This window comes from Sciurus vulgaris (genome assembly GCF_902686455.1).
Source record: "Sciurus vulgaris genome assembly, chromosome: 9".
In the NCBI taxonomy this organism is placed as follows: Eukaryota; Metazoa; Chordata; class Mammalia; order Rodentia; family Sciuridae; genus Sciurus; species Sciurus vulgaris.
The window spans coordinates 72,284,143-72,310,844 of NC_136469.1; the positions used below are offsets into that span (position 1 = coordinate 72,284,143).

The window sequence follows — 26,702 nt, forward strand, 5'->3', positions numbered from 1 at the left end:
CATTTTAAATTCAAACTCTTGTGCCTAGGTAACTTTTGTCTACTTTCTCCATTAAAGATTGAGAGATGTAGGGTTATCTTTCCAGTTGCAATGTGATTTTGCTAATTCTCCTCATACTACTAGTGGGTACTATTTTCTGTGTTGAAGCTCTATTAATGCAACCTTGTGATTCATGATAGTTAAGTCAGTGAGTATGGTGCCATTTACCCTGTTATTAGCTGGCCAATACACCAATATCCACAAACATGAATCTCTGAGGAAGACATTCAGGATGGAGCAAAGTTGAAAATCTGGTTCATGTCACCAGACTTCAAACCCAGGGGTCATTTAACTGCCACCTATATAGACTCATCATGTTGATTATTCATGGTCACGAGTATAACTGTCACTCAAGGACATCTCAGACAGCACAAAGCCAGTACAAGGGAAAAGGCTGGGTTCATGTTTTATGATGTCTGTTAAAATAATCATCCTTCAAAGTCAGAGGCATTGTTTGCCTGAATTTCCAGCAGATGGCGCTACACAACCATGGCCATGCATTAACCCTTTACTGAAGCAGTGAAAGCTAAACAGATCCTGAAACCTTCAGGATGGAAATTCAGATCTTAAGCATAAATGAAAAATAAAGGAAATATATCTTTAATTGATGACTGGAATACTTATATTTGATCATTATTTTAACAATACCCTATTCAGGAATCAAATTTTTAGAATAAATTATCAACATTTCTTTTTCAGAATAACAAAGTCAATGGTAAAATTCCTCCAAAGAGTCCTGTATGAATCCACCCAAATACTTTATAATTTTATGTTAATTGAAAATAATCAACTTAATCATAATTATCTAGCTGGCTTTTAGAGCCTTCACTTACTACTCTTTCTTGACAAATTTTCCCCTCAATAGGCTCTGGATCCACAGAATGTCCCAGCAGAGTGCAGCATACCTGTGTCAGTCCCTCTGACAGAGCTGGGCAGGAAGCATGCTCCGCACTGCTACTCTCCATCATGTCAAGTATGATAGAAAGAACAGGAGATCTGAAAAGGACGGGAATTCTCACTTGCCTCAGTTCCTCCTTTACTGATGATTGCTAAATTGTGTGGGTGCTGGAAGCTCAGGTTCTGGGTGTGGCCCCCCCTCCTGTAGCAGAGGAGAAAGTGATGCCTAATAGCTGAGTAGGGACTTTTAAATGTCTGAAATTATGAAGCTAGACCTTCTATTTCCAAATTGATAGGAAGTTGCTACCATTAATTGAATCATTTAACTGTCTCACTGTGACACAACTGAAATAGGAATTTGGCAAGAAAAATTCTCACTTCAGTTTTGGGAAAGCACTAAAGATCAGGGGCATCAGTGTGAGAGTAAAATATGCATGTTACTGTTTCAACCGATATGCATTTACTGAGAACCTATGAACTATCGGGCTCTGGGCCGGAGAGGAAAAGAACACCAGAGTAAAATTTCAGTGCTGATCACAAGTTGTCTACTGATTGAATGAATGAGAGACCTGGATCACTGTATTTACATATTATAGACTATATCCTATTTCTCAACTAGATGATGTGTGTTTGCAGTACATGGCTTGTATCTCTATTTTTCTTCCTTCTACCTTGTAAAATGACTTTACATCCAGAAGAAATCTTAGTAAGACTATCTTTGTTAATTTTTCATTAAAAAATGTATATGTTGAGTAGTATAAATATGGGAAGACTGAATGGAGGCCTAAAAGGAAGCAATCCTCTGGGACAGAGGCCTTGAGAAGTCTGGTTCTTCTTTTAGCACAAGAGTCTGTAAGGATGAAGGTATTTGATAAAAACGAATTGCTGCTCACTTGGAATGAGCTGGACCTGTAGGGTTTTTATTTTTGCCTCATAAAGTCAGGGAAAGAAAAGAAAAGATAGATACTCTTTTGAACACATCTTTGTATTATTGTTGCTTTAGTTAGTCTTATTTTAATGCAGGTTATTGGTTGAATTACCAGCAGCATTTGGTGTGGTTCATTCTTGGCAATGATATTGGTAAAGTTCATCTGATACATCACCAGTTTGGGTTCCTCCCTGGAGCCTGTGAGATTTTTTTTTTTTTTTTCTGCTTTATTTTTAACTATGTGGTGGAGGAGATATTGGACATCTACACTCACACAGTATAATTTTTAGGAGTTTCTGGAGTTGTCTCTATATGGTGATCATTGTGGAAGTTTGGAAAACACCAATTTCCTACCCTATTCTAAAATGTGTTAATTATAATCTTTGATTTTCTTAGCACTTTAGATCTCAATATTCCCAGAAGAGAATCTGAATTTTCTTTGACCTAAATTTACTTGTAGGTTACTACTTATTTTCCAATTTGTGAGGTGAAATCTTTCTGAGTATCAAGAGGCATTTACAGTGAATTCTCAATTGACCACAATAATCACAGGAAAATCTGCTAATTCATATTTGTGTTTAGCTTGCCATAAATCATATAAGGAAAATTATTTATGGGCATTTTGCTAATGATATTTTCCCCACTTACTGGAAAAAAAAATTAGTGTTTTTCTGCACGCCTGTCAGGTTATGACAATAAAAATATCCTGAAATATTTAAAGTGGCAGAATAAACCTCTTGCAGTTTAAACTTTCCTGCAAACAGTCTACAAGGAACAAAATTTCCCATATGTCCATCAAAGTACTCTGTCTAAGGTATAAGAAATCTAATGCAGAGATCTACAATCAAGATCATGGCCCCTCTTTACTGCTGTGCCTGCCTTGACTGTATTGTAGCTTCTAGCATTTCTCGAGATTATTAATTTATAAGATCAACCAGCAGAACATGAAAACAAGATCTTAGTATTTCACTTTATACAAAAAATATAACTTTTACAGTGCTGCATTAGCAGGAACTATTCTCCCTGCATCCCATAGATATAGATAGATGGGTAAATGGACACTTTTAATACAAACTCGTCTTTTGAGCACAAAACAATCTGAGAAAGGATTTGCTCCCTTCGCAAGCTGCCTGGTGTTCACTGTTTGCCTCTGTTTAAAATAATCCATGATGCTGTGAAGAGGCTTATTTGAGTCAGGACCAGCCTCTAATTCCCCCAATATCTTCCTCTCCTTCCCCCACATAGACACAGAGAATGGTATCCTGGTACAGAGACCCATTTGACAATTAGTGACCCTGGAAAGCTGAATGTGGAGGAAGATGGTGACTCTCCTCTCCCCACTCCTTCAGGAGCCTTTCTCTCCACCATCTGCTTTACAAAATCTCTTCCGAGGATGAACCCATGAACCCATTTCAAGTGAGATATTTCCAGGCATCAGTCAGTCATTTGAAAGCTTGATCACTAGTTAGACAACTGGGTTGGGAAGGAGAAGGGAGAAGGCATTCTAACTGAAATTATTATCCCTTTTAATGAAGCATTTAGCCGGGAATTTATGTGTATTCTATGTTGTGATCTCATTGCTTCAGATATTAGTACTTTTTTCTGTTGGAGATTTAGTAACCTTCTAAAAAGAAAGCCCACTTAATTTATGTATCCCTGATTCAATAAACATTGACTCCACCATTTATTCCTATATTATTACATATAGTTGACAGTGGACAGTGGACAGTAGGAAGCATGTGGGAGACAGTGAGGATGTCATGGGAAAGCAAGAGAGCCTGACTCTGCCTGATGAAGAGCTCATGGACTTTCATGTGGACAAACAGAAATAATCACACAATCCACTCTATTCTTCAAACCATTAAACACAAGGAGGAAAAGCACGTAAAAGAGGACCTGATATTTCTGGTGCAGGGCTAGGAGAAAATTTATTGCATACAGATGTTGTGAATACAAAGCCTTACCACTGGGGAAGGAAAAGTCAGGAAACTGAGTAAACTAGCTGCCACTGAACAATAGTTGCAAGTGATTTAGCCCTTTCCTTGAATTAGGACTTCCTGAACACTTTGCATAGTATCCCATTGTCCCACACTACTAATCTGTAAAGGAAATATTGTAACTTTCCCATTTTATAAATGCAAAACAAATCCTAAAATGAGACAAGAAGATTGAACCACATATTATTAACAGTTGCAAAACTGAAAACCAGTTTTATTTGACTACAAAGTCTACATCTTTCATACAAATATTCCCTTTACTATCATTCTACTAGGTCTTTATATCCCATTTGCAGAGATTATTTTTCTTCCGTATTTTCATTGGTGCTTTATTGTTGTACATAATGTTGGGATTTGTTGTTACATATTTTTATGCACACAGTATAATAATATAACTTAACCAATATCCTCTTAACTCATAAAAATGAATTCTCTAAATATCAAATATGATCATATAATTAAATTTGGTAAGCATAAACTTCTACTTGTGTTCAGTGTTAACATTTAAAGACTGTTTTAGATATTCACACTGTTTTTAGGTTAAGATGTTCATTTTTTATTGCAGTCTAGTGTCTCTTTTTCAAACCATATTATTATATATGGTTTTACAAGTGAAAATGTGTAGTATAGTTTCCTTTGGCATGTCTTAATGGAGAAAATAATCTTTTCAAAGAAGATCGCAAAAATACTTTTGACATCATAAAGCCTTCCAATTGAAGAAAATGGATGTAAATAAAAAGGCATGTCAATCATTGGATTAATGTTTAAAAATATATTTAGGCTTCCTCCTTTAACCTCAACCTTTCTTTGATGTACAGACAGAGCATGTTCTCGTCCATCATCAATGACATTTATCTGAAGTAAAATCTGATGTCTTCCCAGCAAAAAGCTGAAATGGAGCTTATCAGACCTTATCAGTAAGGTAGGATAGTCCCAAATTCTCTGAATTTTTAAATTTTTCACATAAAATTATGATTGTCTCAAGTTTCCTAATCAACACTGATCCATTGACATTGTTTAAAATAAAGAATACACTGCTATTTCTTTGGAAGAATTTAAATGTTCTCTATCTTGGAGACTTAAAGTGATGCTGTTGACTTGGACATACAATTGGGTAAGCCTTTATGCCCTGAATTCAACACTTAATAACCTCTGATTCTTTGGAGCTGAGCTACTTTGTAAGTTTAGACACTTCCTCTGGTGGAGACTCACTTTCAGATCCTAAGTTCAGAATAAACTGGAAGGCAAAATTGTGTAAACCCTCTTCCAGCTCTTACCTCAATTACTATTTGAAAAAAGAAAAAAAAATTTGGATGACAATATTTAGTGCCTTTCCCATTACCCTTGACCTCCCAAGGGCAGTGGTAAATCTGCCAAAGGACAAGGCCCCTGGATTGAGACCACAGCCTTGAGCCTGAGGACTTCCACTTGCCAGCTTCTCAGGCAGGACAATACATTGAACAGAGGGCAGGACAGGGAAATGGGGCAGCTTCATTCTTCTATATGTGACTTCGTTTTTTGGTAGAAAATAAATTTCCACAGTAACTATAAAGACTTTTGAAGTACACTATGTGTTGTCCAACGTCATGTTGGTAGATAGGGGTGGCTTCTTCACCTGTTTTCTGTCGAATCAAGCCTTGGGATCATGTTGTTTGTGGATCGTACCTTAAGGGTAAATTCCAGCTTCTTAAAATCTCTTGGATGTGACTTAAGGTCCCTGTTATCTTGAATTCAGCATCACAATTGTCTGCGTTTTAGTGAACATCCATGCATAGAAGGTCTCCACATTGTGCAGATTTGATACACAAAATGTTCAGTTACCACAGTTTTGTTAAGTAACAGGAGGTCCTCAAAAACCTGATTCATATTGAGTTATCACACTCTGTGAACTGTAAGTAACAGCACACAGTACAAACTCCAGTGCTGGATCTTCAGTCTACACATCAATACCCGTAGCAGATGTGCATCATACTTAGGGACCAGTGGTGACACTGCTTCCTGTCTGCTTCTGATTGGTCACTGGACATCTGCTGCTCAGTTCACACAATGACAAAGTGTGTAGTGTTGCTTTCTTGTCCTCTGTGATAAACCTATGTGATATTTTACAGACATGGTAATAGAAAGTGATTGGGCCCCAAAAGATGAAAACCTAAGAAAGAAAGGGAACAGGGTAAACGGGGAATTGGAATCAAAATCAGTGCCATGCTTTTCCAGAAGAAACAGCTGAGCGTGGGAATGTTTACACTGCCACCACTTAAGAGATCCAAGTGAACAGCCAGAATGACGATTCATCAATATCAATAAGGAACATGTTGGTGATGAAAAGAAAGAAGCTATCTTGGAGGAGGTGATGCCAGCAATGATCTTTCCATAAAAGGAAAAATTATTAGAGATATTTCAGAATAGTGAAAGTGCAAAGAAAAATGTTGCAAAGTGATATGTATTTAGAAAGGAATATGTCATTCCATCAATGCGCAAAAAAAATTCAGTTCATATTGTGAGGGATAATATAATGAAATATATGAGAAGGTGACCTCAAACTGGTCTTGATACATTTTATTTCCCAAGGAATTATAACACTTTGCAAATTTTGTAGTATCTTAAATCCCAGTGCACTAAGTATATATTCTATTCACTTTTTTATTTCTGTGTAAGTTTGTTACTGATACTAAAACTTTTGCTGTTAATTATATGGTTCACTTTTCACAATTCCAGTCTGTGAGATCACTTTTACAGAGCTGCATTAACTTGCAAAGCAACCTCTGCCTGTACTTTATTTGCTTGTTTGATTGATTGATTCTGTGGTTCTGGGGATCTAGCCAGGGCCTCACACATGCTAGGCCAGCACGCTACCATTGACTCCATCCCAACCCTGACTAGTTTCTCAATGAAAAATCCTCATCCATATTTCACTGGGATTTCTTTTTTTGCATGCCTACCATGTATAAGGAAATGACTCATTGTGAGATAATGGAAAAGATAATTAATAAATGACTTTTTTCTTGGCCTCCTCAAGAACTGTTGCATATTCCTTTATATTTGGAAGCTGATAACTATGGGATATGTAGTGATTTTTGTTGTCAACCAAACTGAAAACACATATGAAGGAAAGGGCCTTAGTTCTTGATGTACTGAAAATGCCTCATTCTTTCCATATAAATTCTTCTACAACGGTTTCATGGAAAACTAAGGGTATGCTCACTATTCATTTATTCAGCACCCACTTGAGTGATCCCGTTCCACCAGGCACGGGTTTATGTTGTTAAAGCTACAAATGAGAGGTAAAGCAAATGCAGAAAAAACTAAACCAAGGTTTTTTGTTGTGGTTGGTTTTGTATTTGTTTTTTCCAATAAGGTTGCCATAAAGCTTTGGCCAAAGTAAAACTAAAAATAAAAAATACTGTGGATGCCATTTCAGAGGGTAGCGAGGGGGAGGTAAGTTAAATTCTGATGAACTTTGGCAAGATCTCAAAGAGTGAGAGTGACACATCCTGGGTCTCTAGGAACTTCTTGCTGCTAACGATAAATGCCTGGTACAAGGGGTTTCTGGCCCTAATACTCCTAGAGAAGCTCAGTTTTTGATAGGCAGGTATATTTCTGAAACATACTCTGAGAGGAAGACAGGGCCCCTTCAGTGGTTTCTCTTTCCTCCTGCATTTTCATTTCTCTGTGTTGTGGCTGGACCATGTACAAGAATGAGTTCATCTGCAGCCTCTCAATCATTTCAGGAAGGGCCATACTGATGCAGAGACTGAGGCAATATTCACCAAGTATGACCACGATGGAGACCAGGAGCTAACTGAACATGAGCACCAGCAGATGAGAGACGACTTGGAAAAAGAGAGGGTGGGTCTAGGTTAGGAGAACATGATTGAATTCAGCACCACCATGAATCACACTCTGCACTAAGTGGTGGCCTACTGGAATCAATCATCCTCCCCTTCTCGCTTTCTGTTTCTCTCTCAACATACATTTCACTGCTGTTTATTTCAAAAGGGATATATAACACAAGAATATATAGTGTAATAAAACAAATACATGAAAGAAAACCAAAGTGAAAAGTGAAACAAAAGTGGGGGGAAATGCATTATGGATAAGGCTAAGAAAAATATGTATGTCAAAGATTGGACAACAATCTAAGCATTTTGCTAATTTGGGATATATAGAAAAATTAATCATTTTTATGTGTTGGAACACATGGGTTTATGCCATGATACTAGGATCTTTTCTTGCGTGGCACAGTGTAACTTTATATTGCACAGCTCCAGCAAGTGATTCTGATGATTTATGGTATTTCCTAGCATGCAGGCACCATATTTCACTTATCCAGTCCTGTAGTGAATGTTGTCTCTCAGGTCTCCATTTAAAATCTTTACACACACATAATTCCCTTTTCTCCTTTACTTTAGTGTCTCTATGGGTACAGAATAGGAGTTGGAGTGTGAGACCCACGTATATAAATATGTTCACATAGAAATTACAAGTTAGCGTCCAGAATGACTTTCCAGTTCACAATTCCAGTAAGGAATGAGGACACTAGTTTTACCTGTCCCCTTATTTACCTGACCCCTTACCATCAGTGGACAGTGAGCTTCCTAATGGAATGGGTTTAAAGTGAGACCTCATTTGTTTTGAAACTCTTTGATTCCTAATGAAGTTTAATCTGTTTTTATACACCTGAGCTTCCCTTTTCATAAGTTGTCTATTCACATCTTTAAAGTTTTATGTTTTGATAAAAAAGAAACCAGTACGTTTTTGTTCATTGCTTATTGCTCAAATGGGTCAAGTTTCTTTTGTTGATTTATGAAAGTTTCCTTTTGGGCTTAAGCAAGGACCCCTTTTCTCTTCCATGTGATCATTTGGTCAGTGTTTACTTGTTTTTAAAAAGTGAAGTTCATTAAGATTTTGGCATTATTTGCTTTGGGGGAGGTTTAAGAGACCTTCATAAGATTACAAAATTCTTATTAAATCTATGGTTTTTACCTTTCACATTTAACACATCTCAAAATTAACTTTGGATAAGGTCCACGGATATTTTGTCCACATAATGAGCCATAAATAAGTCATTTTTCCTTATTAGTTCCATGGTGTCACTGTGTCACTGATAGGCCCAGTTCTCATGGGATGGCAAAATTGAAATTCCCCACCACACCTGCACACAAACTGGGCTTCTTGCAAATGAGAAACAGGACTAAGAGCAGAAACATGGAGAGAAGTGTGGTGCAGGCTGGAGGAGGGATGCTGTTGGAATGAACTCAGCTCACCTGGAACTGTGCACGGCAACTGAAACCAAAAGTGAAGGTGCACAGAGGAGATGTGACAGCACCAGCAGCACCCGTTTCAGCCCACCTCTCACACCATGCCACTTATGCCCACCTTAAGTCCACTCTGGACAGCTCAGGGAGAGGCCAGTTAATATTTCTAGAAAACACAATACAGGAGGTTCAGAGGTTCAGTGGAACTCTCTGGTCCCCATTGCTACTACTGCTCATGATTACAATATTTTACTTCTCAGTTCCACAATCGTTTCTAGAACCTCCTCATTCTTGACCATTACTTCAACCATACTTTAAGCTGCTTGCCTGGTATAGATATTCACACTCTCACTCCTGAGGCCTCTGATATTTTATTGCAGAGAAACATTGAGTTACTTCTGTGAATTCTCTACCTATTTTCTGACAGTAACCCTAGCCTTCAGGTTTCAGGAATGAACAGTATTATAACTTCTTTCTTTGCTGCCATTACACCACTGTGGAAATCCCAAAGTGACTAAGTGGCAGTCACTGTCAGATTTCAAGGAACTCTTCCTTTATTTCCATATGGCCCTGTCCACCTACTCTTTAGGATTCAGGACCTCTAATACGATAGGGCCTAAATGTGCAGAGACCTAAAGCAAAACTCTGCAAATGAGTTCATGAAAATGATATTGAGAGGGACTGATATTGCTTGGTCCAATTGAGTATTCCAATTTTGGGGAACAAATCGTGTAAGCTTAATGTAGCTTTGTGCAAGCTTCCATAAAGGGTCAGATAGTATTTTAGGCTTGGCAGGTCATAATGGTCTTTAACAACTTTGCTTTCAAAGGGCAAGAACAGCCACAGTCAACACAAAAACGTAACTCTATTAGGACCTATATCCCAGTGCAGTGGTTCCCAAAGACATCGGGAATAATCATTCACTTATTATGTATTATCATTTTGCCACCAAGTTACTGGCTAGTCCAGACACTTGGAAGAACATGATCATACTGAAACCTTAACATCAGCAACAGAAGGACCCTCAGTTGATCAACCTTGACCAGCCCAGGCTGTTGTAGGATCCATTGACTGCCTCCCTCCCTGCCCCTTGACATTCTCTTCTAGAGTTCATTGAACATGCACTGGAATCAGCAAAAGACATCTGAAAAATCAGTATTACTACTTTCAAATTTGTATAAATGCAATGGATTTTCAGAAAATTCAAAACTAAAGCGCATGATGATGGCTTCAAAGACAGAGCAAGTGGTATGTGTACTTCCTCTTTAACATCTCTCCAAATTACACACTTTCTTCCCTTTTTCCCTCCCTCCCCAAGTTATTAAGAAACCGTTCATAGTTGCTTTCTTCTCGCAGTTTTGCTTGGCACCCCAAGAGGAGTAACTAGTGAATAAATATCAAGTGACATTTCATTTATTCCTGCATAATAGATTAGTTTCCCTCCAAGGAAATAAAAATAAATAATGAAATTTCTATAAAGTAACATTTTATTTTAAAACTTATGGACAACAATATCACACTTCTTTAAATGTTCATCAATTTAGAAGTCGATTAGATGATAATTTTATTCCGTGTTTGTGGCCACAATGAAAAGGCAATTATAATGCAAAGAATAAATAAAATGTGGTATTTTCAATGATTTATAATTTTAAAAGAAAATATTGATAATTTCACCTGTTTTTAACATGATAGGTATATGTTGTATGTAAATATGGATATGTTTTTCTCTCTTTGTAATGAAATATATATGTAGGGAACTGTAAGCACAGATACAGAAAAAGTCTACCAAAAATAGGAAAATTAATTGACCTTGATGTTTACGTAATAACATAGTAAAACAGATATTATAAGATGCATTAATCAAATGTCATAAAGATAAAGTTCAAAGATAAAAATCTAAAGCCATGTCCCTAGACTGACATTGCAGCAACATGGCAGGGCACCTAGTGGTGGCTGAATGCTGTTCCAAGGCAACCGCAGTCACAGGGGTCTGCATCTGACGATCCCGAAATCCTTGCATTCCTGTATTTCCTTCTACAAAGGGCAGCTAGACACAATGCCATGCCCTAAATTGGATCCCAGAACAATATAAATATTAGTCAAAAATGGTGGAAAGTAAAACAATCATGCAGGTTCATCGACAGTGATGTCCAAATGTTAAATTTCTGACCTTTGGTGGACCCTGGAATTAAAATGTCAACATTAAGGGAATCTGGGCAAAGGGAATATGGGAGATTTCCACACTATCTTTGCAGTTTTTCTGTAAATATAAAATTATTTGATTATTTAAAGGTTTTTAAAACTGGAAGAGGGACTTAAGGATGTACCTGTGCACCAAAAAACACAAACCTGAGCTGAAGCGATGTTCTGATAGCAGCAACACAGAACATTCATGGATCTTTTCTAAAGAAATCCGTGGATAGAGGAGGAAGCAGTGGTCAGGAAAGTGCCTATGGGACTCTCCGGTGCTGCTCATGTTCTTCTTCTTGACATGGATCGGTGGTTGCCATCATTCCTCATTTAATGGTAACTCGTGAACTGTACTTTTTGTTACACTGCCCTTCAATAAGAGAGAAGTTTTAAAACACATTCATAGTACCAGTAAATAGTTGTCTACTACGGGTAAAGAATGAAGGGAGAATACAGAAATAAATTAGCTGTACGACGTTGGAGGGGTCTTGTGTTGGCACAGATATCCAAGTTATCAAACCACAAGCATAGCATTTTCAGAGCTGGAAAACACTGGGAATGGCCAAATTCTGCCCTGACAAGTTCTTCACGGAGGTGTCTCTGCAGGTGCGCCTGTGGTGGACAAGCAGGACCAGATATCTGAGTCTTAGCAAAGATCTCAGGAGACTCTGATGCCACCAGATAATACATCACTGAGGCATCCAAGGAGAGGAAGTAAATTTTCAGAGCCAGAGAATCCCAGAAATGGCATAAGAGCCACATGCTGAGACACTGGCCCTCAACTTACTTGTAGCCCAAAGCCCCCAACCAAGACTCCGGAGCTCTTACAATTCCACTAGAGAATATCTACGTTCCACCCACCTCAATTATCTTATCCAAGACATGATTTTTTATCATCATGGATTATTTTTGCTATAGCATTAGCACTGTTTTTCAAAAGTAATTTAGTTTTTGTACTACTTCTACAACATTTACATATGTGTTACTTATTTAGTGGCAGATTGTAGATTCACAGACTATTAAAATTGTAGGGCTACTAACATGCCTACTCATTTTGTACAGGAGGAACCTGATACCAGAGATACTAGAAACATGTCAGAAGTTTCTGGAGATATATTCTCCCCTTTCAGATCAATAAATTAGTCTACGTTTCTTCCTAATTCTTACTTTCTGATGAGAAAAATTAGTATGAAATATCATTAGATTTTGGCTTTGGTTCTTTGATGTATAATTCAGTTTGTTGTTGTTTTGTGATTTTTTTTCTTTTTTTTGATTATTCTTTTTTTTATTTTTACAGACTACATTTGGTTCATTGTACACAAATAGAGTACAACTTTTCATTTCTATGGTTGTAAACAATGTAGTTTACACCATTCACGTAATCATAAATATACATAGGGCAATACTGTCTGTTTCATTCTACTATCTTTCCATCCCCCACCCCTCCCATTCCATTTTCCTCTACACCATCCAAAGTTCCTCCATTCTTCTCTTCTCCCCACCACCCCCTCTCATTATATATCATCATCCACTTATCAGAGTAAACGTCTGGCCTTTGGTTTTTAGGGCTTGACCTATTTCACTTAGCATGATATTTGAAATAATTGTTCCTGATCAATAGTGTTATGAAACTGAGCATAAAATAATAAAAAAAATCATTAGGTACTTAAAATTAATCAAGGTTATTTATTAATGTGAAAGAAATTCATAGTAAATGAAATTGAAATTTAAAAATTTCTTTTAAGACATAATATTCTTAAGTAAGTAATTATGAGAAAGATAAGGCTCAGAATAGCCAAAGTCACGTGATTCTTCCACAAACCCCAACGTGACAGATCGATGTCCTGCATTAACAGGAATTCTTCACCAGAACACCTGAAATTAAACACAAAGAATATAACTTCATTCTAGCATCTGTGAAATTTTGGTCAATATATTTGCTGTTCCTTAAAGACACCTATAAAATAAAAAAATCTTCAATTATCCCTTCATATACAATAGCTCCCAGTCATTGAATGCATACATGTTACTTGATACTATGGTAAGCAACTTGCATATAATATCTTACTAAATCCCTAAAATGATTCACAGGGGTAGAGATATCATATTAATTTAAAGAGGAGTGGAAGTATGCTTAATGAACTTGCCTAAGTTTACAGTCATACTATGAACCAAATTCTAATATGACTGTAAACCAAATTCATTTGTTTCCAAGTCTAGAATATTGCTCTCGCTAAACGACAGAAACGCTTACCAAGTTACCTTCCACTTACTCCTGATGGGGATGACCTGCTCACACTCAAAACAGTCATCCTAGAATCACTGGCTAAGAATTCTAAAACCAGGACCAAAGGGGAGCAAGGGCTTCCAGCCAGTGTCAACACTATCAGCTGTCAGTCTAACACTCTGATGAGAATTCAGATACTCAGCTACAAGATGTCACCTGCAAGTCCAGAAATCATACTCAACCCTTAAGAACCAGGTGGAGCAAAGAAGGATGGAACATTTCTGCCACAGGTAGAAAAGCACCTAATACGAAATCATGTGGTACAGCTACAGATATGGCCTGATGCTATTTTTGTACATCATGGCCTTTAGCACTTCTTTTAATAGCCATGACCTCTCTTTGCTAATAGGAGGTTCCTCCTTCCCTTTCTGAAGATGAGCCTTATGTGAGTCTGAAGCCTGTGGTGGTATCTCCTTATTTGGTTCCACATTTCCAACCACTGAATCCTGCCCAGCAGCCAACCAGCTCGTGACTGTGTTCCAAAGATGCCACACCCAGATCCAACCAAGGAGAGGGGCCCCGGGATAGAAAACCTCTCTTCCTACATGTTTTTCCTTTCATTAAGTCAATGTAGGAACTTTTCTCATTACTGAGAATTATTTCTATGTTATTTGAACATCCAAAAGGGATTTAGGAGTCCAACAATCTCTTTTCTCTCATTAATTTTTGTATCAATATCAAACGATTAGCAGCAATAATAGAAAATATAATACATTGTAAAACAAAATCTAATTTTATTAAAACCTATATTTATGTTTTAAAGACATGATGCAAGAACATATTTCTTTTTCAACTTCCTGAGATATGTGTTTCTTTCATTGAAGAACATAGCCAATATGAGGGAGTATTCCCAGTCAGTACAAACACACACACAGGCATACACACAGTCGTACACATATAACTTAGTGGCCTTGGATTTCATATGTCTTCCAATTACATGAGCAAAAGGAAGGACCAGGATGGGGGACAATGCTCACTCTCTCTGTGTTAGTGTTGCCCTGTTAGTTATTACTAACATGAGCTAGGCTGACATGCAGCACAGAATCCATACATTGAGAGATCATAAGCCTTTGCTAAACTGTCAAAGCAACCCATTTTAACCTCAAATGTTCTGAAAACAGAACTCAAAACACTCAAAACTAAAATGTAAACTGAAATGTCAAAAGGATCTTTCGAAAGGGCCCAAACATTGCTCCACAATTAATACAATTTTGACTACAGCAGAATACAAGTTCAACATGTTCGCCTCCATTAATGCTCAATGACTCACATTATGAGGGAGAAAATGCAGACTCAGGATGTTGGTTGACATTGAAAATCCTCATGTCAGCTTTAATCTAAGGGAACTTCTGTATCTCATCATAGTAATAAAAAAAAACCCTTAGGACATCAGACACCCACTTACATTTCATAGCTGGGATGGTTGCCCTGTGTTGTATTGAGTGATGGACAGAAGTTTAGTCCCCAAAATTCATTATGATGCAAAGCCTATATGACACAAAGAGCAAGACATCTTGGTTTTAAATTTCAAAACTTTCCAAAGTACTATTATAATTAAATTCTCTAGATTAATGTTTACTTGTATTTTTCATTTCTACTTTTTAGTTATACATGACAGTAGAATGTACTTTGGCAGATTATACATACATGGAGTATAACCCATTCTAATTAGGATCCTATTCTTTAGGTTGTACATGATGCAGAGGTACCTGGGTTGTGTATTCAAATACAAGGTTAGGGAAGTTATGTACAAATAATTCTACTTTCCTTTCTATTTGCCTCTCCCCTCTCTTCTCTTACTTTACCTTTGTTTAATCCAATGGACTTCTTCCCCTCCCCACTCTCCCTTGTTGTGGGTTAACATTCACACATTAGAGAGAACATTTGGCCTTTGGTTTCAGGGAGATTGGCTTATTTAACTTAGCAGGAAATTTAAAGACAAACCAAATTTCATATTCACAGTCTGTCACAACAAAGTGACCGAAGTTATAAATCAAGAGGTCCAGGGTTGGGATGTTGTTTCTGATTGGCCAAGAAGGAAGACCTCTTCCTAGATGACCCCATAGCCCCTTCCTTCTTCTCTCCCTGTGTAACCCTACAATTTTATAATTAAAATGGTACATTGTTGGTCATTGAATCCTGATGATTTATTGTCATGACATTTCTTGTTCTTCGCATTAAAACCACTTATACTTATAGGTGGTGGAATCTTGGTTCCACGGTATTATGACATACTTTTCTTTGGAGTTGATTAGCTTGCTACATCCAACAGGGATGAGTGTTATATAGCTTTTGTTTCTCTTATACTTTCCCTTTCAACATGATCTATGCATTCTAGTCTCCAATCTTCTCATTTCCTTATTAAATGGAGACAATGTTTTTATCAATCAGTGTTTCTGCTTCACCATGTGATTTATTCTCCATTCTTCCTCACCCACAAAAAACAGAATGAGAGATGGAGAAAGCCAGATGACTCCCTGACCTTGTGCTAATGAAGGCTATTAAGAAATCCTCATCCATTGTTCCTGAAAGGAATTCCTGGGTAGGAGATGGTCACAGGTCATACCAGAGGAAGTGAAATGGGTAGGCTTTATTTTCATTGTTCCATCTTGGAGACCCACTCACAGGGCAGATAAGGACAGCTTACCGTAAAGCCATAATAAGGAATGCTGAAGTACTGAAGCCATGTTAACTGAGGTATCATGGTTCCAGAATACAATGGCAGACACCAAAAAATCTACACAGAGAAAAAGTTATGAATTAGAACATGCCAGGGTTTTCTGGAAGAATTGTAGGGAAGATGTTTTCCAAGAACTCTAGAACCTTCTAAACATTCCTGCTCAGAACAACTCTTAAATTTGTACTTATTCTAAACATTCCTTTGCATGTGTAAACCTCTTCATGACTAAGGCTGTTTTTTGGTTTTAACTTAAGGAAATATACTAAAATATATTTTATATATTCCACTCATTTAGAAGAAACTTAATGGTCATTACTTTGTCCTCAACTTCCTCTGTCCTCAAATTCCTCTGAAACTGTACACAATGGAAGATTAAGAAGTACACTGTTTCTTGGTATCTGAAAAAGGTCAGCTCCAGGACCTATGCATACAGACACCCAAATCTAGTCCCTTTATTTTAAAATAGCATAGTATAGCATGTAATCCCAAGTAAATCATTTATACTTTAAATATATGTATCCTTTATATTTTAAATCACCTTCACAGTTCTTATAATACTTAAGGGGCTAGAAATGCTATGTGTGTAGTTTACACCATATACATATAAGCATATAAACTATATAGTTTAGGGAAAACTGAATAATAAAGGAAAATTATAAATATTCAGAACAGACACAATTCTTGTTTTGTATGTTTTCTGTTTGTGATTGATTGCATCTTACAATGTAGGATGTTTGTATTTGAGAGACTGACTCTACTCACTATTCTAATTATATCCCTACCATGTGTTGTCCCTAATAATCCGGAAAATCTAGGAACATTCCTGTGCATCACAACCCCCCCCCCATACTTCCATACAATAATAAGTGGTGTTATTTACAAGGTTTGCCGTTTGTATCTATGAAGTTAATAATAATTTGGGCTTCAGAATTGCAGGCCTCAGGTTACTCACAGCCTGGAACTAATAAACAGCATAATTCATTGCAGTGCAGCAGAAAACATGGTCAATCCCTGCATTTAAAGCTATGAAAAAGCAGTCTTGTAATGCTGATTTGGGAAGGAATCTTGGAGATGAAGAAGAGACAGCTAAGTAGCCCACCTAACACTTGACCTAAGTGGTGTGAGGTGAGCTGGTGTATGCACAACAATGACAGTGCTGGTGTGCCTGCATATATCAGACTTGACCTCACAAGTTTGTGGTGTACAACACAGTAGTATCTCTGAGTGAAATGTCATTGTATGACTGGCTTTCAAAATTCTACAAGGAAACTTTTTTAAAAAGTCAACCAAATTATCAAATAAATCAAACAAAACATCTTTACTTATTGAAATACATTTCCTTTACAATAGAAGAAATATACACAAGACTTGTCACTTTCTCAATGATATTCATTGGTACTTGCCAAATTCAGAAACAGAAGAACTAAAGTTTGGTAAGAGTATGTGCTAACCCACGCTTGTATGGTTATGCCAAAATGACCCCCCGTATTATGGATAACTATAACACACTAATTAACAATTTTAATGAAGAGTATGTGTTCCATAAATGTCATTGAAAGACATCTCTTCCTACTGTAGGCTGAGCATGTCTGTATAGCTGATGTGGCTGATGGGGGAGAATTGTGGTAACAGACTCTGCTTATCTGTTGATTTATCTGTGTGAGTGCAAATTTTAGGAACATGAAAGAATAAGATTTAGGATGCATTTTTTAAAAATTATGAATCAGATATATATTAATATAAGAGGTTCTTAGGAACCGAAGACAATAGGTGACCTAATGCCATGGACCTTATAATTTTTCAGCAATTTTAAAAACATTTTCAAAATGCAAGAGGCATCCAAGCTAGAACCCTGGTATAAGAGGCATCTAAGGGCTACCCCTGTTACACGTCTCTTGGAGCTTCACTTTCACCTTGGGGAGTAGTGAATCCTATCAAACCACCTCTGCTGGTTAAACAGCTGGCAGTTCTTTAACACCAGCACGAAAGGTAGGCACAGAACCTGTGTTTCTTGTGAGGGAATCTGCCAAGTTTTCTGGTTTTTGAAATTCCAATTTATCAAGGTTTTATGTCACCAACAAGTGTCTTGTTTTGCTGGGGAGGGGGTTACCAGGAATTGAACTCATGGACACTCAAAAACTAAGCCACATCCCCACCCTGTTTTGTATTTTATTTAGAGACAGGGTCTCACTGAGTTGCTTAGCGCCTCACTGTTGCTGAGTCTGGCTTTGAATTTGTGAGCCTCCCACCTCAGTCTTCTGAGCCACTGAGATTACAGGTGTATGCCACCCCACTCAGCTAAGAAGTCCCTTTTAAAAGCTTATTAATAAGAACATTGTAACTATTTTAAGTAACTATATTAGAAACTAGCAAAAATGACTAGAAAACAGTAAGGAGGAAAGTGGTATATTCTCTAATATAAACTGTATTTCAGTCTATGTCCTCTGGAACTCATCAGAGTACCATGCCCAGAATCCTCAAAGCAGGTTTTATATGACAGGAAGGTGCAGGAGAAAGAAGGGGAAAAATGTGTCCCAGAGAAGCACAATACTAACTCACCATCATAAATGTAAAATAGGTGTTTATGACATATAGTGGTAGAGAGACGTTACTATGACCTGTTACTATGGCCAGGGTCATGGAAATGGACGAAAAAGCCACCGTCATGAGGGTAAAGATCATGATGAAGAAATTCTCCACTGCTGATTTTGATCCTTAAAGAAAAGAAGGGATCAGATCAGTTGCATAATTCCCTGTGTATTTAGGAATATTTATTGTACACATATCAGTGTAGTATGGAGAAAACAGTAACAGAACAAGAGTCACCCACTATCCCAACACCCTGGGTCACCAGTTTCATTGTTCTCTTCCACATAACTGAGAATGGTATCTTCATAATTAAGTCCTCACAGACAGATTGCCTCATGGTTCTGGGACTGAGAATAGGGCGGTTAAGTTTCTTAAACTACTTTATAATTATGATCAGCTGATGATTCTCTGTGTCATAGGATCTGAAGATTTGGGAACAGGTGCAAGAATACTGATCAGGAGCCTCGGGCTCTAGATTCCATGCCTAATTCTTATGACATACATACTAGTAAAATGGAAGATTTAAGCTCTATCTGTGGTTCAAATTGTATACTGCTTTGTCAAAGACACTTCTGGTGTGTGTGAATGTGTGTTTGTGGGGGGTACTAGTGAATTGCATGGAAGTGATAATTCAATGAGCCTGGGGTGAAGCCAGACCATAATGCACAAATGATATTGTCTATTTCATCAGATAAGTAATTTTATTAAACCAGCAAATCCCAAAGTCACCATATTCCTCTCATCCTGAGAGTGAACAGGGAGAGAATATATGGGTACAATGATTTTTATTCTCTCTCTACCTGTCTCTACCGATAGTACAGATATCACTGCCTATATATATTTTATCTCTGTATCAAGATACAGAGAGAGAAAAACAAGTAGAAATAGGCAACAAATATCCTGGCTCTTCTAGCACAGTTACAAATAGTTTTATAAATTTGGTCATGTCTGTGTAAGACACAGAGCATCAGTATAGGTTTATAAGTGGCAATAAGTAAATTATTATTTTATAAGTAGCTTTTAAAGTTCAATTGGGAAAGGTGTAAACAGTGTCCACATTAAACATCTATTTTAAACAGTACACAATATGTATGTTTTCTCCCTCATAGCCTATTTTACAGATTTGGGAACCCAAAACATGTTTGCGAAGAGAAGTTAACTTCTCCACATATCCAAGTCTAAAGACACAACCTCTTTGTCTTGTTACTTACCGGACACGAAGTATACTGTACAAATAAATGTAGAACTTGTCACGAAAATCCTAAGTAGTATTTCAGGCAAAAGATTTCCAAAGAAATAAGGTGACACTCCATAATATCCACTGATAGACTCATATCTATAGAATAAAGATATATGTCACACATGCCAGGTTAGTTTAAACAGGCACAGCCCAGAGGAGATGCTGTTGTGCAGACTCCTGTTGCCACAAGGTCTAACTCTGCAGCTGACCATAGGCTCCACACTGGTCCCCCAGGCCATTCACCATCTCAGGTGCAGCCTCCCTGTGGCATCAGCCCCATGAGACTTTTGCTGGGACCCTCCTTCCTGACAGCACCCCTCCTGCTGCCAAAAACTTTGACCCCACAATCAACCCCTCAGGGAGTCTGCATCTCCTCACTCTCCTCAGAGACTCTGCTTCTCTGAGTCTGGCTCTGCCTGAAAAACAAAGAAAGGGATAATCTCAGTGGTAATAGAGGCTTTTGTTCTCCCCACTTCTGAATATGAAGGTGAGGTTATTATACTCCAAGCTTCCAATGTAGCTGAAGTTCCCCAAATCTCTTTTAAATTCTATTTAATTCATGTAAAAACCAGAAAGTGATTTTTATTCATTGATCATGCCTCCAGCAAGACACCTTTTTCATATACCAATTCTTAATCTTTTCTCTTCCTAGAACCTCTCTGTCCAAATTCCAACCTCTTCCACCAGTATCGTCATTTCTTCCCTCTCTGGTGATTCCTTTCCTGGGCATGTTGGCAAGGACAAATCTCCTCCATCTTTGAAAACCACAAGGAACAAAACTATCCTGCTCTTTCCTATAAGGCTGCTTTTAGTCAGCTTTTTCACTGCTGTGACTGAAGACCTGACTCGAGCAACTGTAGAGGTGGAAAAGCTTATTTAGGGGCTCATGGTTCTAGAAGTCTCCATCCATATGCAGCTGGCTCCATTCATCCTATCTCAAGGTGAGGATGAACATCACAGCAGAAGAGTGTGGCAGAAGGAAGCAGCTCACCTGATGATCAAGAAGCAGTGACAGAGAGAGATCTCCACTTGCCAGATACAAATGTGTACCCCAAAGCCATGCACCCAATGACCACCTCCTCCAGCCATGCTCCACCTGCCTTCAGTTATCACTCAATCCCATCAGGTAATTAATTCACAGATTGGGTTAAGGCTCTCAGAACCCAATCATTTCTTCTCTGAACCTTCTCACCTTGTCTCACACTTGAACTTTTGGGAGTACCACACATCCAAACCATAGTCCTCTGGCTCTCTCCACTTTTGGATCCACTAACAGCTATATGTGGCCACATACTTTATCGGTTTCATATCCAATCTGCAGTTACTGCTTAAGTCAATATTTTTATCCTCGAAGCCTCTGAAAGTTTCCTTGAGAGGGTCATTATGACCTATTGCTTTCTAAGAACAAAACATATTTCTCATCCCGTTTTTTCCTCACTTTCTCTGCAGAATTGGGATTTGCTGACCACACCCAAACCTTACTGTTTTTTCCTTGGTAGCAGGCCTCACATGCTCTTGATTTTCAACTCCACTCAAGATTGCTTCTTTCAATTAATATTGGAAATCCTTACATAACCTTCAAAATTTTGTGTTGATGTGATAAATATATACAATTTAAATATGTCAATTTAAAGAATAAGGAATGGAAAAGAAAAGAAAAGGAAAGAAATCTTCCAGTAATCCCCATTCTCAAACCATTGGCCCAATACTGGATGGGACCAGTTTGTTCACTACCCAGCAATGCCCCTTCCCTGAACAGAGACCAACTCACATAAACCGCTTCTTCTGGCGCCCAACGACATAAGCTGCCAGTGATGAACTCCTGCGACAGTGGTAGGCCATCAGGAAGAACAACACCAATACTCTGTCAGGAAAGAATGAAACAAGAGCACTCAATCAATCAGCACTCTTAGATTGGTCTATTCCCACAAAACTCCTTTAAAAAATAATGTAACATCAAAGATATATAAAAATAAGGAGTAGAACTCTTCAGGTTGAAACAGGCAAGAAAGCATGACCCCATCAGGTCTCTTTGGTGTGCACTTAGTGGTTGCTCAGTTACTGCACACTATGGTGCATGTTGAAATTTCTGTGTGGATTGCTGAGCAATGACTTGTATTCCCTAAAATTCACGTTAAAGAAAAAAATTGCAATAGTACTGGGGGGAAGGTCCTTAGGGAGGTAATAAAATTTACATCATTATAAGAGTGGAGCCCCTCCATAGTATTGGTGCCTTTGTAAGAGGAAGAAACACCAGACACTCTGTGTCTTGAGAGATGCAGGGTGAAGGTGCCACCTAAAAGCATCGAGGGACCCTCACAGGAGCCTGACCTGCTCAAAGGGAGCTCTGACCCCAGACTTCAAGACCCTAGAATTGAAACAAAACAAAGTTTTGTCATGTAAGTCACCAAGTCTATGGCACTTTGCCATGACAGCCTGAGCTAACACTCTTACCTTCAATTTAACTCACAAAAAATGCTGAAAATCATTCTTCATGCATGAGGAGAAATATTAGGGTAAATAAGCTATAAAGGGTTAAGGTATTCAATTATCCAGTTTGGTTTTAAAGTGAAGTAAACAGAGAGTAAGGCATATGGAAGGAAAATGCTAGACGCTGGAGGCACCCACTCACGACCACCAGAAAGCCTCCGCACCATCCTTGACGTGGGACAGCCTCCTTCCTTCCTGCTGGGTTTCCAGAGTGATGACAATGAAATGAAACTGGTGCTTCGTCATAATAAAATTAATATGATGACTTGTATGAACACTATTAATATATATCTCTCAGTAAGATAATTGAGGATTAGGAAGAAAAGTGTTCAGTTAGTTTACACTTCAAAATAAATAAGGATTTCCTGGGAGCTTGCCAACATCCATGAAATAGGGACGGGCTTCCCTGTCTAACCAGACGACCACACTGACATGGAGGATATTAGTATAAACATATAAAGAGGATGTGTGCATCATTCAAATGACCTGAAAACAGGAGAGCATTTTTAAAGATGTAAATGCACGTGAATAACTCCAGCTACCTAAAGAAGAGTTCATAGACAATTTTTTCCTCATTCCTCAGGACGAGGTTATTTGAAACCTATACATCATCCACATATTTCCCAGCCATATCCTTGTTATAACAACTGCTATCCTCCATAGAACCAGTAAGTGAACTTCACTGAATTCAGGTGTATTGTGTGAATGTGTGTTTTCTACTGAAATAAAAATTCTATTGTCACCTCAAATCAGCCACATCAGGCCACACTTGTCCTCAGTAGTGTCTAACTGACAAAAAATTAGGGCACCACCTGGCTTCTCTACAAAGATATTTTCTTATACCTCAGGAATGAAGAACTAAGGGTGCAGGATGTTTGAAATATAAGAGTTCATACACTAATGAAAAGGAATGGAAAATAGGCAGGCCCAAGAGACAACCAGCTATATAACTTTTAGTATTTGTAAATGCAATATCCAGCTAAATGTCAATTTCAAAACCATGGGACAGAGAAAAATTCAATTAAGTTTGTTGTCTCACATTTCACAATACAGTAATATTCATAATTATGAAAAAGGAGACAGTAAAATTCTTTCTAATACATAAGAGGATTTACTTTATCATAGACAGGCTTTTATGATGAACAATAATGCACCCAATGATTTTCAAGGTGGCAATCATGGGCCATATCTAAATGTAGATCTGATTTATTTTTATTTATGAATTGAAAAATTATACTCAAACATTTGTGGGACACAAAGTAATGTTATCCTTCAAAAATAAAATGCCATATGTGGGTGGTAGAACACACCTTTGTTCCCTCAGAATGTTTGAAATATAAAAGTTCATACAATAATGTAAAGGAGTGGAAAACAGCCAGGCCCAAGAGACAACCAGTTATGTAACTTTTAGTTTTATAGACTCAGGAGGCTAAAGCAGGAGGATCACAAGTACAAGGCCAGCTTCAGCACCTTAGGGAAACCCTAAACAACTTAGTGAGACTCTGTCTCAAAATAAAGAATAAAATGGGCTGGGGACTCAGATCAGTGAAAAAGCACTTCTAGAGAATTATAATGCAAAAGAATAATAAAATGACTCTGTTATGGAGATATTCATTACCTCCAAGGTTCATTACTACCTCATTTACATAAATGACTGCATGACTGATGTGATCCTACAATATGTATAATCAGAAAAATGAGAGATTACATTCCATTTATGTATGATCTCATTGAAATGTATAAATGCATTCTACTGTCACATACAACAAACTATAACAAACAAAAAAATTTTTTAAAGGTTCATATACTTCAAATTTTCATCATTTTTATGGTGAGTACATATGAAATTTACGTTCAGCAATTCTGAATTGTATAGTATTATTTGCTACATTCACCATCCTGTTCAATGTATCTCAAAGAAAAGAAAAACCTATTCCTACCATAATGAGATTTAGACCTTTGACCTTCATTGCCTCATTTACCCCATACTTTAGCTTCTGGCAATGACCATTCTACTCTGTTTTTAAAGTCCAATAAGGTCAGAATGTACATATAAGTGAAAACATGTGTCTTCTGTCTTTCTCTGTCTGGATTATTTGACTTAGCAGAAAGTTCTCCAATTCCATCCATGTTGTCACAATGGGCATGATTTCTTTTCCTGTGGCTGAACAGCATTCCCTTGTTCATACATGCATTTCCCGTATCCATCTATTGGCTGATGGACACTTAAATTGATTCCTCAATTATTGTTGTACATGGTGCATATACCACTTAATCCAAATGACTTCAAATATTTTGTGTAAATATCCTGAAGTGGGATTACTAGATCCAAATATTGTTTTAAAAACATCTATTTCCTAATTTCTTTAACTGTCCATACAACCCAGTTAAGCTATAAAGTCAAAGGAGCTCACGCTGTACACAAGATTCAAATGTAGGTACTCAATTACACAGGTTAGAGAACCTGTGTAATTGATTCCAAAGAAAAAGTACTAAACCACTGGTCTTCCCAAAAATTTCAAATGAAGGACTAATATTCATGCCCAAAGAAAGCTCTAACCACTTGGTTCCAGAGATGAAACTGAGACATTGTTTTCTAACCAAGACAATCAATCACTAATCACCTGAGCATGAAAAGGAGAGTCAGATAAACCATACACAAGAGGCCACTTTCGCATAGTCCAAAATCTTCTAGAAATGTAGCATATGATGGTGAAAAATGCAAGTTCAAGTAAGGGTAGTATCCAATTTCTCCAGAAAACACCTGAAGAAATGGCTATATTCCGGTATTTCTCTGGATTTTTCTAGAAACACCTGTAATAGCTTTTCACTTCTTTAAAATTGCAGTTGATGACAGATATATCAACATTTTTTCTAAGCACCTCCCACTACACAGTGTGCAAGGTTCATCACCTCGAGACCCTGTGATTATGCAGAACTTGGTTAAGAAGTGGTATCTACCCAGGGAACAAGTACGAACAGAGTTGTACAAAAAATACAGAGATCTCTGTCTTTAGAAGGTAAAAAAGTGACTGAACTCTGGAAAAATCTGTAGTGATTGTCTTTTTTATAGTAAAACACTATCTAATTCAATAAAAGGGAGAATTCACTTTACCTGAGTAAAGAGTTGACTTTTATGGTTATTCTTCCATTCAAGAACAATTGGCCTGTATCCAGGGTTCACTTCAGGTTTTCAGTATTCATCTTGTTGCTCAAACACAGGAGGCTTATTTAAAAACTGACATGATTTTTTTTTTCTTTTCCTTACTCTTTTCTTTCTCCCCTTCCCTATCTGTGGGAAATTAAGATTACCATTCTTCCTGCCAGAGCCTGGGTTATCATATGCTTCCGTTTATCAACATGAAGAATAAGAAATCAGTGTCATTAAGATGGGCAGACCTGGGAATTGGTGCCAACAGGCCTGACGAAAGGCTACCTCAGTACCAAGTGGACATTGCTCATATTTGTCTTAAGAGGCACACACTGAGTCGGACCCAGATTTTCCCTTCATTAGACCTCTGATCCCCCTTATTCAAAAGGCAAGAGCTCTCAAAATGTTACTACGTTATTTTCCTCATATGATAGCAAATCAATAAAATTAATATTTTTCTTTGCCTCAAAACTGCCTCACCAGGTGTTGCGCCCCATGCCTGTAGTCTCACCAATTCTGAATGTTGTATAAGGAGGATTACAAGTTTGAGGTCAGCAAGCAAATTAGCAAGGTCCTAAGTAACTTAGTGAGACCTTGTATCAAAATAAAAATGTTAAATAAGGGGTGGGGTCTAGGGATGTAACTCAGTCGTTCAGTACCCCCGACAAATACCAAACTTTCAATAACAAATATTTTTCAGACAAAAAAAAAATAGATTCAACATAAAATTCCTCAACTGTTCTTAACAGTACAAGGGGATGAGACTACTCACTCCTCTGGCCCTTGTGAGATAACATTGCCCATTGCTGTCAAGCATGGAGCCCAGTGCCTCACTAGTAGTGCTATACCGTATATGAATTATGATGAGAACCCTGAGGTCTGGGATGTTTAGGATTGACGTTCAGAACATGATGCAGCTGTTTAAAATGGCATCATGGGATGAGAGTTTTAAGGACCTA

The 26,702-nt window shown here is 37.7% G+C and overlaps 2 protein-coding genes across 2 annotated transcripts in view; both read right to left on the minus strand.

Annotated features, from left to right (window-relative positions):
* The window catches only part of LOC306669808 (broad substrate specificity ATP-binding cassette transporter ABCG2-like), a gene marked incomplete at its 5' end in the record, with an annotated part of 288,437 nt that overhangs the window by 169,863 nt on the left and 91,872 nt on the right, over nucleotides 1-26,702 (minus strand). The window lies entirely within an intron of this gene.
* On the minus strand, nucleotides 13,034-19,209 carry LOC306669265 (broad substrate specificity ATP-binding cassette transporter ABCG2-like; the record flags this gene model as incomplete). Its single annotated transcript, XM_079153121.1, has 4 exons — nucleotides 18,833-19,209; nucleotides 16,241-16,330; nucleotides 14,999-15,081; nucleotides 13,034-13,181 (listed from the first exon to the last, which is right to left on the minus strand). Exons 1-4 carry the CDS (start codon nucleotides 18,953-18,955, stop codon nucleotides 13,034-13,036), a joined length of 444 nt encoding a protein of 147 aa, XP_079009247.1. The 5' UTR covers nucleotides 18,956-19,209.